Genomic DNA, 19,269 nt, shown 5'->3' with positions numbered 1-19,269 from the left:
TCTCTTCTGAGTGCCCTGGCACTTACACATCACGCCTGGCATTATTTACACAGCCACAACCTCTGGGAAAGAGAGACGGATGAGGGATCAGGGATAAACTGGCTAGAGGTTCAAAAGCATCTTTCAACTCAAATCCACTCCGAGCTCTTCTGCGGTGTACAGTTATCGTCTTAACCAGCCAAACCCCCACGACTCCACACAGCTCTCCAAATGGCTTATTTGTCACTCCAGCATGCCACAGTCCAAAAAACTTTTCACTGGGTATGTTTTCTGTTTAACAATCAAGAACTCAATTTGCAGAGAAATCCCCCCTTGTAACACCAGACTGATAACAGTGACACACCAGCAGTTTAATAGAGTGCAAAGACGAAATAACATTAAAAACTACAGGAGGGGAGGGGTGGGTGGTGAAAAGACAGAAGAGAGAAAACATGAGACCAAAACAAAGACAGAGGGACGATGCTGGAGAGATTCCCTCATGTGAGCTGCAGGGACGTGCACATGGCTAATTTCCCTGCTGGGGCACCCTCCTGTGGTTCAACACTGTCTGCTGCCATTATTACCTTTTTATTGACTGTATGAGAAGTTTGTATTATTTGTTCCAGTTTACAAAATGTTGAGCTCAAAGGAAGTCCAGCAGACGGTGAGTAAGAGGGTTTGATCAACCACATCACAGAGTGGGCCTGGGGAGAAAGTGTGAGGGTGGACCATTTCATGTTGCTCTCGTCAGCAACTGAACTCTAAATCTCACTGCTGAGGCATCTACAAGTGTATGCGTCAAACAACAGCCTTACATGAGACTTCCTAAGCATGCACTTTATTAGTCTCACTGTGTGAGTGTGTGCGGTGCTTGGGTGTGTTGGACGAGGAGAAAGCGTTCCAACTAAGAGTTTCCATTTTCATCAACTTCAAGGTATTTCACACACCCCATCCATTTTTCACTCAACAATAGTGCTCCACAGTCGCACTTTGTGTTTATTTTCCTGACTTTAATTGGGCATGTATGATGATCACGCTATCAGAAGGGAAACTATACAGAGTTATCCAAATGGAAATTCTACAATAAAAACATGACTTTAGCACTCCCTTCTTTCTTTACTGCTCCACACCGGCCTGCCAACCTAAACAGCTGCACACTAATTTCTAATTGACAATTTAACCTCTAGTAACCACTGTTTCTTTGAACAAGCTGTGACTATATGTAAGCCAGAGACTTAAAAAAAAAAAGATGGTTGGCAAAGTCAGTACACCTACAGCCAAATGGTATTTTGTCAGGAAGGCTTTAAGTGAGGCAGACAACTACACTGGATATCTTAAACACCACAATTTTATCCAAAGCAAAGGCAGAGCTGCAGTACAGTATATCTAGAGCCCTTGTTAAAATTCCAAAGAGGAGAATCTTAATGCGCCTGGTTTGCATTACTTGGGTTTCTGAAAACTGGTTCAGGGACAGTTAAATTGCCTCCGTCTTTGACATTTAGCTCTGCTTCCTAACCCCCAAAACCAAATACGGAAAATAGACAAAGGAGGAATGCTAAAACAAACCGCTGTCCATCATTTATTTCATTACAGCCCATTAACATACTATAGAAGGACTTTAACATAATCAGGAAGCTGGGTTTTAAACAAGAATGAGACCCCTCGAGATGCTTAATGGGAGCCACATAATTAACAAGAAACATTCATTATAGCTGGTGTCAGAAAACATAATTAGGTTCGTTTTCACTGCTGAAAATGTGATCAGTCTTGTCTTTATTAATTACAATAATTAGGACTTCATTTAACAAACCAATCCTGAAATCAGACATTAAACATACACACACCATTTCATAATCAGGATTTCAAGGAAACAAATGGAGCGTATCAGATTTCATTTCCAGCCCTTATTCCTTTTGGTAGTTTTACAGTCTCTCTATTTATTGGAGGGGTCTAATTAGTAGTGTCTGAGTGCTGGTAAAATGCACTCTGTACTAAAAGGTGATGCTTCAGGTGGTTTACAGTCTTTGTTATCAGACTATCAAAAACATCCATCAACTAATGAACTCAAACTAAATGTGTGGACATCTAGCAGCCACTGATAAACATAGAAAACGTAAACTGACCAACCAGCCAAAAGAAAATCCTGTGATTAGTGTCTACACTCTACCAGCTGCTTTGATATTTAACCACAAAGTCTCGTGCCACTAACTCTCCACCACCATGGCCAACTTATTAACATCAGATATTTACATATAAGACAGTTGCAGCAAAGGGGCTGCTGTGTTAGGTGCTAATCATTTCTCTGTTCCATCTACCTAATGGTCAAATTAAGTTTTCATCTGTGGTAAGCAGCTGAGACAAGAGCAGGATCCACAACCAGAGGAGACACTGACAAAGTCAAACACAGCTTAGAAAGGAGTCAGTTGAGTGGAAGCGCCCTTGTAAAAGCAGAGGTTAGGCTGAGTTCCACCATTTTCTTAACCTGATAAAGTCACGTTATCCGATACATGGAGGTTATTTCAGCAGAAGGTTCAGACAGCAAATCCCTGTCTAAACTTGACCATTTAATGATACATTTAAACTCCAGATAACCTGAACAACAGCTACTATTTAAGATCAATGATGCAAACCATAGTGAAGGTTCAACAGTAAGAACATCTGTGTGGCACGCTCACCTCGTGATGCTCCACTATATCATAGTTCATTATGTAAGTGTGAAAGTGTTGTGTCAGCTGTGTTACAGCATCAGAGCCCTGGAGCAGGTTTAACGTCACCGTTTTTTCCATTGTTTTTATTTGTTTAGACTTGTACTCAGGAGTGACTGAAGGAGCACCTGACATCTGCTTCCTTACCAGGAGAGAAGTGCTGCTCAGTGGGTTTGAACACAACCCAAAGACAAAGAAAACATTATCCAAGTGCAGACTACACACTCACCTTCTGAAAGAAATCCTCCCCGCCATTGACTCTCCCCTCAGAGGCAGCTAGAGAAAGAGAAAAATAAATTTAGAAAACCACTCACAGTCACCAACACTTGAACGCACAGTGTAACCATAACACAGCCAAATCACACACAGATTATCCGCTCCTGTGTTACAGTATCTTCATTCAAAGCTGTGTTTATGGTGGATCTCCATTTCTTTGGATATTGTGTTTGGCATGGTTGATGATACTGCTGATTTGCAGGAGTGGAATAAAATGTTCCAAGTAAATTTCTATAATCCCAGAGATTGGATACAGCTTCCGTGTAACAAATTGATGGATACAGTAAAAAAAAAAAAACTTTTTGGCATCTTTTAGTAGCCGTTAATGGATTTTTTTCACATCACATCTGGGTCAGTTGGGACTTTCACACTTTAGAAATTCTGTCCATTAGCATACCGTAAACTTCAGGCATTGGAAAAAAAAGCTCACTGCCAGAAATCACCTGTACACAAAAAAAGGTCCTGGTGTATTTAAGTAATTTTCCAAGCAGGTGAAAGCGCCAAAAAAACTCCCTCAGCTGATACAGCATGCTGAATCGAAGCAGAGGGCCAACCACCAGAGCGAGTCAGGCCTGAAGTCGCTCCAACACATCTGCAAGTCCTTCAAATCTGTGGCAGCTCTGTTGATGTAAAATACATATCTGCTATCCAAGGAGAGCTCTCATGTTCCCCTGTCCTCTGGGAACACAGGGGAGGTTTAATGATGCATTTCAGTCAGTGTTTCTGAGATGAATCTGTTGCTGTCTTCACAAATCTGGGTCAGCGACAGCAGAATCACTGCGGGTTATAGACTTCAGTCATAAATGCTGACCTCAGTACGATGACAAGAATAATGTTATGATTGAAAGAGGTTCTGCAATGTTTTATTATCAGACTAAACTAGTGAACTGACGATGATCAGAGGACCAACAAATAACAGAACACAACACAATATTACAGCAGAAATGCCAAGAAGAGGACTGTAATGATAGACATAACCTAATACTATAGAAAAACTGTAATACTAAAACAATACATACAGCACCTTTCATGCAGGCAATATAGTCGAAAAAGAATTATGAACTTGGTTTGTACCAAAATTAGATGGATGAATTTCAATTAAATATGACTATAGCTTTGGTGAACAGCTGAAAATCGCTGAGCTGTAAGGTTGTTTTTATTTGTTTGTACAGCACAACATTACACAAAGAGGAAAGGAAACCAACAAATAATTAGCATTTAATGGCTTCTCAGCCTTCAAGACTCATGTAAACAAGTGAAAATACTTATAATCAGTCTGAGAGCCAGTGCAGCTTGGCAGTGACCTCTCTATTCAGTCTGAATTAATTGTAATTCAATGATCTTTGGGGGAAGACCAGAGAAATAACATTAACATAAGCTTTGTCTACTTGAAATAATGCACGCATTTGTAGCTTTAAATTTTTTGCACTTTTTGGAATATAAAAGACCCCCAAAGTAATTATTATACTTATATATGGATATATTATATATGTAAAATGTCCTCAAAAATAAAATATGCTGTTTAAATTTGTATGACTGCACACAGTATATGATGATGGAAACTACAGTGTGTGAAGCTGTAAAATCATTAAAGACAGTTTCATTTCCAGCCACACATTATAGCTGTAATGCCTACATCATGAGTATTTAACATGTTTGTATTATGCAGGCTCCACAGTAAACAAGTCCATGGCACAGTTTATAGAGACAGAGAGCATGGTCTGGATCGACTCAACAGCAGAGTCCATTTCAGCTGAAATGTGTGTACATCAACCGCCCACCGCAAAAATACACCGATAACAGATGAATTCTGGCTGCTTCTCGGCTCATCATTCAAACCAGAGGAGCAATAAAAGGAATGATGTACAGTAGATTATAAACTTATGGCCGGTGAAGGGTAGCACAAAAGTAAAACAGCAGTTATTTCCCATAAAGCAGTCATAATAGTGCAGTTATACCCACTTCTGTTAAACTTAAACCCTTTAATCTGAACAAAACAATGTCCACCTCAATACTTCACCCACAATGTAAAAAGGCAATCAGCTATGACACTTTCAGTCACGGCAATATTACCATTGCATCACGTAATTTGGAAACAAAGAATTCCAAGTGCTTCCAAATCACAATGTAACATTAACAAATGAAGACAGTCTGGAATGAGAAAGCTGTTACAGCAAAGCAGGACACGTGTACGAGTCCCGGCTTTTTGTTTGAAGTCATATATTTTACCAAGTGACTCACTGGATAGGCAGCCAAAAGCTGTGAGTAAACAGGCAAGCAGGACAGATGATGAGGATGACAACAGAAAGGGCATGCAGCAGACTGTAAACACTGGAACAGGAGAAAAGTTCCTTACTTGCCTGCTGCTAGATTTCCAGTTTGATCACTGAAAGTAATCAATTGATAGGTTAAAACAGATTAACTGATAAACATTTGGTGTTTATAGGCAGGAAAAAAATGTTACTAAAGGATAAATATATAGGGGAAATAAAAAAATCATTGATAAAATGAAAACCTCCCTCATATTTTTGGCTTTCAAAATGATTTTGTTCTTTATCATCTGAGTATTTTACTGTTTAAAAACAACTCTGACATCAGAGCTCAGTTCTTAGGTGGCCTGATGTCCAAGATTATGAAAGACCCTGTTCTGCAAACATTTCCTGTAAGAACAAAGACAAACAAAAAGGAGTGCTGTCAGACAGTGAAAACAGCCATTACTAAGTCTGTGGATTTCTTTTAAGAGCTAAACTAAAGTCCCAAAAATCGAAATGAGACAAATATCAAAACAAGAAAGAAGATGCCAGATTACCAATCTGAGACAGAGTGATGATGTAGAGCTACACTATAAGTGACTAAATCTGTAATGTCATGAAAAGAAAGTGCTATTGCAAATAATGACATTATCCTGAAAAGCATTAGCCTCGAAAAAGAAGAGACATGAAAAGAATTAACGAAACTATAAAAAACAACAACAAGCAGTTTTTTGGCGTCAAACACGCGTCAAAACCCTGATGTCCGCTGGTTATTCCACTGGGATCGAGAGATGACAAAAATCAGCACATTAAAATTGCAGGGTATTTGATTAGCCAGCTTGTAGTGACACAAACAGTCCAACAGCATTTTGGCACACGTGTGCAGGGAGCTGAGAGAATCTGATAAGGAACATGAGTGAAAACATCGCCCATGTGCTGAGAGCAAAACATCCTGCTGGCACATGTGACTGTGGGAGAACTCCGAGCAGAGACAGGATGAGCACAGCAGGGTGTCCGCTGAGCCCCAAGGTGAATTATGAAATGAGAACAATAAACTCATCGTACAGACACACTAAACACCACCGTAAAACACCACAAGAATGACAAAATACTACTCAGTGGCTCAGTCATGTGTCGTATAATTGGGTGCACAGAGGATTGTGGGCAAGGACTGCAAGATGTGCAGCATCCTGGTACTTTTGATGTTTCATAGACATACAGTACAACAGATGTGTGTGGCAGGTATGGGAGCGCTGCAGGAGACCTGCATCTAGAAGCAATACTGACAATATAGATTAAAGATCTAGCCAAAGTAAGCACTCATCACCAAACAATCAGCAAAAACCTTAATGGAAGGAAGGTTACTAAGAGAAGAAAGCATCTGTAATTTACTGCATTGGTAACATATGCAACTTAACCACCTAAACAAATTCCCTCTTTCATTTTTTCAGTCCGATGATGTTTAAAATACTGTTTTAAAAGCCCAAATCTGGACTTATAATCAGTCTAAGAGCCAGTGCAACTTGGCATGTGGATGTAGCCTCAGACTATATTGACAGAGGATGTCCAAGTCCAACTCTAGATGGTATGAAGCCCTGTCCTGACAACCATGATGACCACGGGTTAGTGTTAGCTATACAAACACATTTCAATGTATTTCTAACTCATGTTCACCATGTTTCAGTTCACTTTTTAAAAGAGGCATCATGCACATCACAAAATCATCTGAGATTCAAGTCAGCTGCTGACTGGCAACATTTTCAATGCAGGAAACCATCAAATTTCACAGTTTGTTGTCTCCTCCTCACACCATTCATGTTTGGCTGCTTGTCTTGATTCGATTCGCCAACAACATAAAATCAGAAGGAAAGAAGCAGACGTTCTTCTTCCTTTGCCTTCACTCTCAGAGATTTGACAGGAATTTTGCCACAAAAATGTATAGCCCGTGCTTCATTACCGTGATAACCACGAACCCTATTATTTTCTCTGACAACAGAAAAACAGTCAAAATTAAAGGCCTTCTGTAAGACAAATCCACTGAATATTTGGACAGCACTGTCCTACTTTAACAGTATATTTTTCAGCATTTATGAGCTCTGATTTATATCAAAGAGACTGCTTCTTGTGCTTGAGTGGTGGTGTGTTTTTTCCACCCAGGTTATATGAGGACAATGCAGCGCTCCTCCCTTCCAGCACGGCAGATTGTAAAGGCATCATGGCTGAAAAATGACACAAAACCCCTGAGCACCGATCCCGTGCTGCAGTCGTTTCTGTGTTTGATTTATGAAAATATGGAGGACATAATGTCACACTAATGACAGGGCAGCGATATCATTACAAAGTAGACACGACAGTGTCAGTGAAACACATCCACACCTTCTAATTCTCTCCATGGAATTATTAAATGTTATCGCAGCCCTGTCACTGCATGTAAAGAACTGGGCGAAGTATAAGGGGAAGGCTTAAAGGACTCTGCTGCTGGCAAATGGAGCGCGGTCTGGTATCCATTATTCTGTGGAAAGACTCTAACTTTCTGGGATATTCCGCTGTTTTGACACTGAAGGAATGTAAACAGCACTGATTTCTACATTTATGGCTTCGATCCATAAACAACAATCAGGAAAACAATAGAGACAAAGGCCTTAATAAATCATATAAACATACATTTTTGACACTAATATTTTCAGTTAGCTGTTTCCATCCAGAAAATCGCAAGCATAAGTAAGGTCCAATGGCTTTAAAAAAATCCATTATCCATTTATTCTGGACATGCTATCACTCATTCAATGATCACCGTATAATCACCATATAATGAATAGGGAGCTTCTACAACTTGAATGTGTGCTGTGCCAGATCTGTCAAGTCCTCTATGTCAAAGGATTTCTAAGAAGACATGATCTTTTAAAAATACCAAAAAAACCAAGAGTGGCAACCAAAAGGCATTGGCTAAATCCCTTAATTGTAGAGCTGCTTACACAAAATCCTGTACTGGCAGCAGTCATACAAAGGACTTAAGGTGAAACCGTGAAACATTCACTGATGTCCCACCCATGCATTAAAATGAGAAACGTCTTCCATCTCCAGCAGATAGGATTTCATAACACATGAAATGAATCAATCTCAGTCCACCACAGTCTGTCCGCTCCCATTCTTGTACCTGTATGAACTCCTCCACCTGATTGACAAATAAACTACATTTCCCATTATGTAAAAAGGGCACAAGGACACGATGTCTTCACAGCAGCATTCTTCCTGTCCCTCCCCTGCTGATTCAACACTGAGATAATGAAAGAGCCCGAGAGCCACACTGGAACACAGACACAGATGCATTGCAGGAAACTCATTGAGTAAACAACCATGCTCATAAATATGTGATGCATTCCTACTGTATTGTACTAATAGGACCTTTTTTCAACCCAGATTTTAATCTTTAGAAGAAAAATGTCTATAAAATCTTCTGCAATCAGTGTGGCTTTGATGTAAAATTATTCAGGAAAAACAAGCTAAATAAAAAGCTAAACGTGCAGCAAATTACTTTGCATTTAAGAGTTTTAAATCTGATGTCTGTAACAACATGTTTTGATAATGGTGGAAACTGTCAGCCATGATGGTGGTGCAGGCTACAGTTACCAGAAGATTTGTGGAGCCTCCTGTGGAAACATCTTGGAAGCATTCAAAGGCAAAGTTTCTGATGCACCAGAGGAAAGGATTGAGGAAGGATTGCAGTCTGATGAGTAGGACAAGTGCTACATAATATTAACAGCTGTGGAAAGTCCCAGGTTCATGTTTAGAGCAAAAACACAGATTCTTCTACAGTACCAGACAAAAACACACTAAGTTGAGTAATAGCTGCATTGATGTCAACAATGGTTGTGTTTAATCTCACTGCCAGAATGGGGTGGGGGTGTGTGGGGGTGGGTGGGGGAAAGTATACAGTATTTCCTGGTAGATCAGATCAGGATTTTGATCAACAAGTGTTGATTGTGGCAGGATTCAACACCACAAAACAGGACTGCTCGGTGACTTCATCCTTTACTATTCTTAGCTCAGTAATTTTAAATCCAAAAATCTGTTTAACAGATAAATAGCACAATCAGTACCGGTAGTTTTCATTCAGGTTGCTTCAGTGACGGAAGCTGTTCTCATCCATCAGTTCTAAATGCCTCACTTCAAGGTCAGAATGTTTAGTGTATCACATTTCAGCTGACGAGTGGCTGACAGTAATGGGTTTGAGATCTAAATGAAAACAGACAAAAGCCAATGATTTCCTCTCTCTGTGAACTGCTCTGGCATGTTTTACACAAGTTGGCATCAAAACAAAAGACTCCTGAGCACCTGAGACACACGTCAGCTGTTTCTCCAATGCTACAGCAGTATCTAATCAGGACTAGGGACCTATAGCAGACACAGCTGCTTTATGTCTGCTTTATGTCTGCTTTATGTGATCTTTTAATATCAAATGCTGCCAGAGAAACATCCAAAGCTTTCAACATGAACATCTTTTTCTTGAAACTGGAAGGTTATTCATAATCTCTTGCTGGAAACGTTCTTTAGGTGTAGTCGATTTTGTCATTGCCATTTATTGTGCAAATTTACTTAACTGTAAATTTATGTTCACTACATGCTAGCAGCATCAGTTAGACTTAACACCTAATACATGCAAAGAGATGGCACTGTTACACATAATTTAAAGGTAGGGTAGGAGATTTTGAAAACTCAGTGAGAGTCAGCCAGATTTTGAAAGTAAACACACGCCCCTTTCTCTCGGAGCTTACCCCGAAGCCACGCCTCCCAACCAGTCTGTGACTTCGGCCATCATGCACGTACCTGTCTGGTGCGCGCAGAGCAGGAAGAGAGTGACAACCAGCCAATACTTCGCGCAGGGGCACCTCGTAGGATTGGCTGATGTTTTTAGCGTTTTATAGCTTCCACAGATGATTAATATTCTTCGTTTTAAAGCGAAACTGCGAGAAGAGAATTTACACTTATTTAACAAAAAGTGCATCAGAATGAAATCTCCTACCCTACCTTTAAAGTCCTATTAATATTAAAACAAATGAGATATAATATATATAATATGCTGGAAACTGATAAGCCAGGTAATTTCTGCTTAATTTCTATAATATCAACAGTAACAAATCTTATTAGAGAAAATAACTAAAAGTACTAAAGAACAACAGGTGCTCTGTGTTGAGGATATGATCCTTCTGGATTATATCATTTCAGAGCTTGATATGCTTTTGTCTCATCCAGGCACCATCACATTAACTAAGAACTGCAGAACCCGATGCTGCCACGAAACTGAACACCTGTCATCATGTTTCTGTGCCGAGCAGAAGTCACCCTCTGTTCTCAAATCGGCTCCCCTTGCCTCACAACTCCTGCTGGGTTGCTAAGTAACCACAATGTCAAATAAATGCACCGAGTGCCAGATGTTGCTGTCCGACTGGAAAACTAGACTCAGTGACCCCAAGGTGAAATGGGTAGACGGTCTAAAAACGTGTTTAAAGCTTTCATTATGCCCATAGACAGCAGGTCAATTAACTGCAATGTTTATTTACACACATCTTTGCACTGGGATCAACCAGCCCAGGAAGTAGAAAGTCCATCTAGCATCAAGTGGTTGTTGAAAACATGTTTGGGTTATCATGTCTTCCTTCATCTCAGTGGTGCTGCCAAGTGATTACACAATGCTGAACATTCCTGGTGCCTGGTATCTAATGTGTTAGATCCCCCACGGAGCAGGGGGAGTCAGTCTCACTTAGCAGGCACCATAAACATTACGTTGTTCTTCTATTATTAGGAAATCACTGACATTTCATATCCAACCTAAGTGCTTCACACGAAGGCAACCGGTCATCTTTTTGTTCCAGAGAAAGCAGCTCCCTCTGTTCTAACCAATTTAAGGGGAGTTCCAGGTTTTTATTTGAGGCCATCTGTGGGTGGTTACTCACCCGAAACTTACACGCGGGATTACCATGACCTGAATGACTGAGAATCTACGCAGACATTTTGTATTAATCATCATTTAAACTACATTAGAGTCCATCTTTCCCACAGTAGTGATGGATATTCTGACTTTACCTCTCAACCTCAGAGTTATCTTTACTGATATGTCCAATCCAAAGACTGCATAATAGACCAGCTCTAAGGAAATGAACATAATTCAGTTAGATTGTTTTTTTGAATTGCCTGCCATTGCACTGAAAAAAAAACAGAATTTCTGGTCTTTTTTCCCCTCCCACCCAGAAGACCCATTCTCTTTTGTTCAAGTGGAGAATATTTTGGCCATTGGCCAGAAGGACTTCCAAAAGGTGCTCTTATAAAAATTCTCTCCCTCTCCAATCAAGTCAAGTGGAGAAAAGGCAGATTGTACTGGATGTTGAATGAGGAGAGAGAACAACAATCCAGAACCCAAGGTTCTCCATAGATAAACACTGAAAGCTCTGGGGGGAGTGGCTAAAGGCCATTGGGGTGCACGTATCCATGTGTTTGTGTGTTAAAGCATTTATGTGAATGTAGTGAATGCGCATGCGTGCTGGGTAAGTCAGGGGGTGCCCCCCCAAAGAAACGTTTCTAAAATAGCAACCACAAACCAGACAGAATGTAAATCTGCACTTTGAAAAAGGGTTTGTGAAAAAAAAGAGGTTTGAGGGACGTAGAAAAACAGGTATTCATTTCAGTCCATTTACAGTTCCAGAAGCATAGAAATGGGTCACACCACTCCAGCTCCACTCGGACTGTTGAAACAGGACTCCTGGTTCTATTTTCTTGAGTAATGAATTACAGGTTTTTCCGCCGACTGAAGCTCAATTATATTACAGCTCCTGAAAGCTTCATCATGCCCAGGATGAAGGAATTCAATGTGTAAGCAAAGCTGAATAGAATTGTTTAATTGTATCAGCATGTTTCTGTAAAATCTGCAGGAAAAAGAGGGAAACGGAGGGAGAGAGGAAAGGTGGCAAGACCAGGGAGAGACCAGGGGAGGGTGAAATCTACAGACCATTGACCTGAACTTTTTAATTTAAACACTGATGAAATGCTGTAATGTATGCCGACTGATTACATGTAAAGCTTTTGTAAGTAAAGACACTTATGGTCAGTATAATATTCTATAGTATTCTTGCATAGCCTGAAGTATTTCATGATTGAACACCAGTTCCTGTTTTGGGTCACATTTTAGAGAAATTACAGTGCTTGCAGTGAAAAGTGATGACAAGGTTTATTTTCCCCTATAAATCCTCATAATGGGGGCACAGAGGACCCATCTATGTCTACAACAGAAACTAACAGGCTGTTGTGGGGTGGGTGGCACAATTGGGTGCTTTTCAAACTAGCAACTTTGGGCCGGCATAAAGTTGTGCAGTGGTTAGAGAAACGGCTCCCAGATTGTTCAGATTTTGCATTTCCATTGATCCATCAGACTCATTAGGTGGCTCAGATCAGGTCATGTCAAAAGCAAGAACAGCCAGTGTCCTCATAGGTCTAGTTCTTACCACCCCGTACACTATGTCTTCCATTAATCTGATGTGTTACTGATAAACTATTTCCTCCAATGAAAAAAGTCTAAAGGGTAGGTATGAAGGCTGTTCTCTGAGTTCCAGCAGTGGAAAACCACCCAAAAAATATACAATCATTACTCCCCAAACAAAAGGTCAGTCCAGACTTTCCCATTAAAATGACCAATAGATAATCCTAAACATCTATGTTCAATGAGGCAGAGCCAGCTTCATACAGAATTAACCATATCTGCATTCATTCAGATCATTTAAATCAAAGCAACTGGACACATGGGTTTGTGTGACATGTATCTGTATTTTTATGATGTGAACAGGGGACTGGCCTGATAGTGGAAACTACTCTTGGTGTTGTCCATAACTACAAAATAAAACAACTGCTGCTCTGGCATGTTTACAACAAGTACAATCCACATCTTGCATGGAATCTGGTTTAAAGATCACAATATCTGAAACCATGGATGACTGACCTCATCAGAAAGGATAAAGGATTTTCACAGACATGACAGCAGGATTTTCCTCTTTAACATTGGCTCCGTCTTTCCATTCCTTACAGCATTTCATCCAAAGGCAGTCTGTGTAAGTTTCCTTTCCAAATTTCCCTCTTCTCCATCTTTACTTTCACTTTAAATTACTCAAATAAAATGGTGCTGCAGTGTAATACTCCAAAATAAAAAAAACGCTCTTCACAATCATGCAGATAATGGGCCTGCATTATAAACAGTTAATTGTGCTCCTATATTACAGTTTCCTGAGTATTTCCAGTGCCGTTTATGCTTGGGTTTGACCAGGTTAGAAGGTTAAAGGATGGATTGTGTTGTAGCATTGGTTAAAGGAAAGTCCAACGTCTCCACAGTGGATCTGATGGAAGCTGGAACAACAGAGCAGTGTTTGAATACTCAAGTGGGAGCAATAAAGGGGGGAGAACCAGAGAAAGAGAAAGCCTGCAGCACATTCCCCGCAAGACACTCACTTCCTGTCTGTGAGTCTTACTCAGCACCAAGGAGGAAGAGGAGGAGGATGAGGCCCTCACACATACTCCCCTCATATATAGGTCTTCAGAGCCCATAGAAGTCAATATCTACACAATTAGATGAAAAACAAAAACCACACCGGGGCCTCCACAGTATTATTTTTGTGCATCTGCAGCCTACAAATACATACGCAGCTATTACACGAACTGCTGTCTGAAAATACCTGTGAACCCTTTGCATTTTCTCACCGCTGCATGCAACAGTTTTTCCACCCATTCTGGAACAAAGCTAGCCAATAATAGTTTGTGGGTTAGGAGCAGGAAAACAAATTAGTTCAATGAAGAAAATGATTCACTTAGCCTAATTGTAGGTTGTTGTTGCAGTTACTCAGCAAACATGTTGTCACGATGTGTGTGCACACATACACTGGCCCACCAGGAGACTATCTTCAGCCACAAACACCACTAAAATCTCACCATTACTAGTCTGTGCAAGAAAACGAAAACACAGCTACAGCTCCTCTACGGACCCACACATAGTACATTGCATTGTAACGTATGCTTAAACAACCATTTCGCACTCAATTTGGATAATCAGGGTTGGAGAAAATGTTACCTCTTTCTCACACTTGCCCTCAAGTCTCTTAAATTCATAATGAATGCAAAACAGCACATAAGTTTTGTCCCCTAAACACATAAAACTATCTTTCATGCTTTCATTCTTCTGTTAAGGTCTCCAAGCCATTAACTTGGAAGTTCTATTCAACAGTGCCAAGACTACAACAGTAAACCCACATAGCTGTCAGGGTGAGATCTTGTTGTCACTTGACACTATTTACTGATCTAAGCACGGGAACCTGCATGGCTGCCAGTGTATAAGACAGTAAATTTGTAATTGCTAAGCAGTTAATAATTTCCATTTTCTCCTGATGCAAATTGTGCCAGAATGGAAGGTAGTAAAATATGACTGATCCACAAAACAGTTTAAGTGTGTGTGTGCTGGGATTTTTTGCCTCAGTGCAGAGACTGCTAGTGAGTCACTAACATCTTTTAATGGGCACAGAGTGCTCCTGGGTCATTTTTATTTCCCTAGAATTTATGCAACCCCTGAAAACACACCTCTCACCGGTCTGGTGTCCTACTCTGACCCCTTATCTGCCACCTTACATAGTCAAAACATAGTCACATTCTGTTTTAAACTCAATATAATCCTCTAACAGAAATAAGATTTCTCTGGTGGGTGATTTGTACTCAGTGACAATCAAACTAGTGGAGTGCCCACTTAAAATGTACCCGCTCAGGCAGGCTGACTTACAGCTTTCTGAAGAACCACTCATCCAAACAACCAGCAAGTGATAATGTGAAGTATTCCCTGCAGTGCAGCAGCCATTCGAAGCGTGCCTATAAGGAACAGGCTGATCGCGGCTTGTAGCATGAGTGACTTATTGCATGAGGACATACTGTGAGTAACAAGCTAAGACACACTGTGTCTTTCTCAAAGTCACAGGTACTGCAGCATTAAAAGAACATATACTAAAACAGTCAACAACAAGCGTGTGTGTGTGTGTGTGTGTATACATCATGGGACAAATGCTGCCTTCAATTCCTCCATCATTTTTCACCTACACTGAGGATAACTGAAAATTGCTAAATGTTTCAACCTATATTAGTGAGTTGTTTAGACATAACCACTGATAGCATGCATTGTAGTTAAAGACTAGAATGAGCTGCAGTTGGTGAATAAGCTACTAAACCTATAGATGAAAGTGGTCCTCTGTTTGTTTATAGGGAGGTTGTGAACAGTTAAGTCAGCCATCAGCACCCCCTACACATCATGGGGATTCATGCAGTTTCTTGCCTGACTTGTATGTGTCTGACTATTGTGAAATCTTCACTTCTAGCCACCATAAGCTAAGGCTGCTAAGTATAAAACAGATGAGGGAAAGGGTTTGTCACATGGAGAGATTAGCCATCTCATTGTGAATTTAAACATCTATCCATGGAAAATGTTATTTGGCCATGCAAGCACAATCAACTGTGATTCATAACCTTTCAGAAGTCTCCTTAAAAACAGCCACTAACATATTAATAAAACATGAAAGGAGTGATTGGAAATGGTGCTTTCCAAAGCATATGGTCACTGCAGCCACTAACTAGTGCACAGACATTACCTGATCCAGCAAACTGTTGAGGCTACTGTTGTTTGAGAAGTGATCAAAGCACCCATGGTTCTTTCCCTGAGGATCAACCACACTTAATTTTTCAGGAAAGACGAGCCAGTGATACCGTCACAGACAATAAAACTCTGGGTATAAATATACTGGAGTTCCCATAAAATGATTTCACTACGGCCCAAACTCTGGCCTTGAGAACATGATGTACCACTTCAAAATCTCCAGCTTGTCCAATCCAAACACAGCCAGATGTTAGAAAGCTCTGACCAAACTGGATGGGACTGAAAGACCCATTTATTAGGATTAGAATTTACACCTAAAGAGAAAAAAAAACACACTGCAGCTTTTTGTAGTGTCTGTGGGTATATATGACAGAACCAGGTATCCTGGATTCTTCCTGAGGTCAAAGGTTAAAGTAGTTTAACAGCTGAGGTGGTGAGATGTGAACCTACAGCAGAGCAGAAAAACCGGGGACGCGGTGAAACACAGCAGCCTTTTCTACTCTGCATCCCAGCTGCAATGTCAACATGAGCAGTGTCAGCCATGATGTCATGAAGGAGCAATTGGGAAACAAGCTGTTGGCAAAGATAAGAGCCCAAACTAACTGACAAACGGCACCGAGCCACGGAATATGTGTAACATACACAAACAAGACACACTGCATGACGTGGCGCGTGGTATGTCCGGGACACTCGGGTTTAGGGCCGGCCCCTGGTTAAGTTATTTTCCTGGAAGAGTTAGGAATGACATGGAGCTTTGAGGAATGTAAGGAGCAGTGCGGCAGCAAACAGACCATTCTCAAGGGGATCTAGATGTATGTATGTGTGTGTGTGTGTGTGTGCATGTGTGTATAAGCTGCAGTTTTCACAAGTTACAAATCAACCCAGCTTAAAGACTACTTATGAACAGCTCTCACCTCATCAGCAGTGCCGACGTTTTTAATGTCATCTTTATTTTCATTGCAACAGGACTGATTATGTTTCCTCCTCATGTTCGGCTGCTGCACACGTCCAACTTACTGTCTTCCTGTTGAATTGATAAAGAATCCAGACCTCTTACCTAATACTGTAATATTTTACTCTCCTCTGTTCTGAAATTTCTGAGCTCAACCTTTCTTGAGTTTCCAGGGACCCCTCAACAGGGACCGGCCTGGCAGCTCTTTACAAGCCTGTCATCACTGCCTTTAACTGTTCCCTGTCACTTGCACATCATTAAGACCAGAGATCACACACTGAATCAATTTTAACCACGCATGCACAAAACAGGAATCTGATATAATATTTTCTTAAATATAATTAAGCCATTGCCACTGTGCTTGTTTTATTTATAATGTTTCGATAACACTTTTTTTTCCAGAAACTTAGCCAGGGCTGCTGTTGCATGAGCCGTTTCTGTGTGCAGATGCTGAGAACCAAGCAAACTGCATGCTCAGGTCAATTTCAGTTTAGTCTACAAACAAAAGCACCGACATTGGAGTTTGTGCAGCGACAGCTAGTGGCCGGAGCGTCTTACTGCATCCTCAGTGACCATCATCAGTGATGGGTTGTCTGGAACTTCTTTAAAGTTAAAATAAAGTTTACGGCAGCACACACGTATACTCAATAAATCTTCTTTTAATTCAGTGGGCAACTGTTACTTTCTTCTAAACTAACTGGAGGCCTGATTAAATGGTTTAATTGGCTGCTTTCTTGAGCATGGCAACAAAGAATCCCGAAAAACAATTTAAAGAGACGCCGCGATGGAGCTTTACGCAAACATGGCAACAACTTGATGAAACACGCGAAACTTTTTTATAACTATTTTACCTAGTAGCATGACTTCCAGCTTCTTGCGGTCCACCCTAAACCTTTCCTCGGTCCACTCCGGGTCTGGCAGCGGATGGGGGCCGCTCAGGTCCTCCTCTGATCCCGGGAGAGGAGAGTCGGTGCTGCGCTCGCTGTTGGAGCCCTGGTCCGACTGCTGCAAGTATCCGCTTAAAGTGTCGCACTGGGCAGCCATCGCGCTGCACGGCAACTTCTCCGGGTGGCCACTCTGCGTTTGACTCAAAGTTTAGTTGCAAAACCTGCTGCACTTCTGAGAACTTTGTTCGGTTTTAAATCCGTCACTTCGTGGCGTTGTGCGAGCTCATCGCAGACCTTCCTCTGCAGTTTCTTCAAGCCTCTCCGTTTCCCCCCATTAAGGCAGACTGCTAAAAATAGGCAGGAGTCCACTGATCCACTCGCTAGCCTATAGGTTGTCTGCCGAGTTAACGGAGAACCACACAGAAAACATACCAACCAAGTCCTCGGGAAAGTTTCACGTGTCATCCAGCAAAAAAAACCCGGGACTCCTCCCAGAAACCTTTTTTTTTGTTTGGCATCCACCTCCCTGCTTCACAGAAAGGTCCAAACTTTAATGTTAGTGAGAAATTCACTGGATTTTATTTATGGGATTACAAAATGATAGTTATTATAGCTACCGCAATACAGTTACACAAACAACTTTCACAAGAACTTCCACTGTTGTTGTTTCTGCCCTTTATTATCCAGCCCAGCCATGCAGCCTGTTGATTGGTCCATAGAGGGAACACTGTATCCTCAAAGCAGGCAGAGAGAAGCAATACAGGACAGGGCCTCCATTTAAAGTAACACAATATGGGCCACAATCCAAGAAAAGAGCCACTTTATGCTGAATTAAACAGCTTTTCAAGGACATATGAAAATGTAGCTCCAGCTCTCACCTTGTTTCTGATAGCACATCTATGCATCTTGTTATATGTAGTTCATCCTTCACAGCAAGGAAGGTTCATCAAACAACTTAGTGACATGAATCATATTTAAATATAAGTGGGGTGATGCTGACAGTTGTAGCAGCAACCATAGTCTTGCCTTACAGTGACCTTCTCCATCCACTTTTGTTTTTACTTAGAATGCAAATTTGTGACATTCATTGTGACATCCAAGAGTTAAGGTGGAAATGACTGAGTACTTGACAACGTAATTACAATCTTAAAGAGAAAAATATTGACTTTACTTCTAAAAATGAAGTTGACTGTGAGGTTCTTCACCTCTACGTGCCATGGAACACCATAAAGGGCTAAGCCCAAATGACACCATAATGTCCAAAAGAGTTTATTTTAATCTGAAGTAATCACCAGGTTTGCCTTGTAGATGCTTCAGCTGTGAAGAGATGTACTCTCTAAATCTAGTGGTGTCATGCCAAATCAGCACATTGTAGACTAAGTTTAGGAGTTACAAAAAGGCTTAAAACTATTTTTGGTTATAACTATAGACTCTGAGGGCAAAATGCATAAATTATAAAAACTGTTTTTCAAACATACAGACATAACAGTTCAGCCACTTTAACTTGGCCAGCAGAGGTGATGGTAGCGGGTGGTCAAGTTCCAATTCAAAC

The 19,269-nt window shown here is 40.8% G+C and overlaps 1 protein-coding gene across 4 annotated transcripts in view; it reads right to left on the bottom strand.

Annotated features, from left to right (window-relative positions):
* bicc1a (BicC family RNA binding protein 1a) overlaps positions 1-18,253 on the bottom strand; it is a 50,534-nt gene extending 32,281 nt beyond the window's left edge. Inside the window, exons 1-2 of one of the 4 annotated variants that reach the window (XM_028423080.1) lie at positions 17,682-18,253; positions 2,914-2,960 (exon numbers count right to left, since the gene is read on the bottom strand). In XM_028423080.1, the coding sequence (XP_028278881.1) occupies positions 2,914-2,960; positions 17,682-17,874 (240 nt within the window). In that variant the 5' untranslated portion in view covers positions 17,875-18,253. Of the gene's footprint in view, positions 1-2,913; positions 2,961-5,316; positions 6,042-16,792; positions 16,901-17,681 lie in introns of those variants that run through there. The other 3 variants (XM_028423079.1, XM_028423082.1, XM_028423081.1) reach the window with 3 other exon arrangements.
* Positions 18,254-19,269: the final 1,016 nt, after the last annotated feature.

This window comes from Parambassis ranga, chromosome 15 (assembly GCF_900634625.1).
Source record: "Parambassis ranga chromosome 15, fParRan2.1, whole genome shotgun sequence".
Classification (NCBI taxonomy): domain Eukaryota; kingdom Metazoa; phylum Chordata; class Actinopteri; family Ambassidae; genus Parambassis; species Parambassis ranga.
Note: the sequence above shows the minus strand (reverse complement) of the source record. Positions and strands in the feature narration are given on the sequence as shown.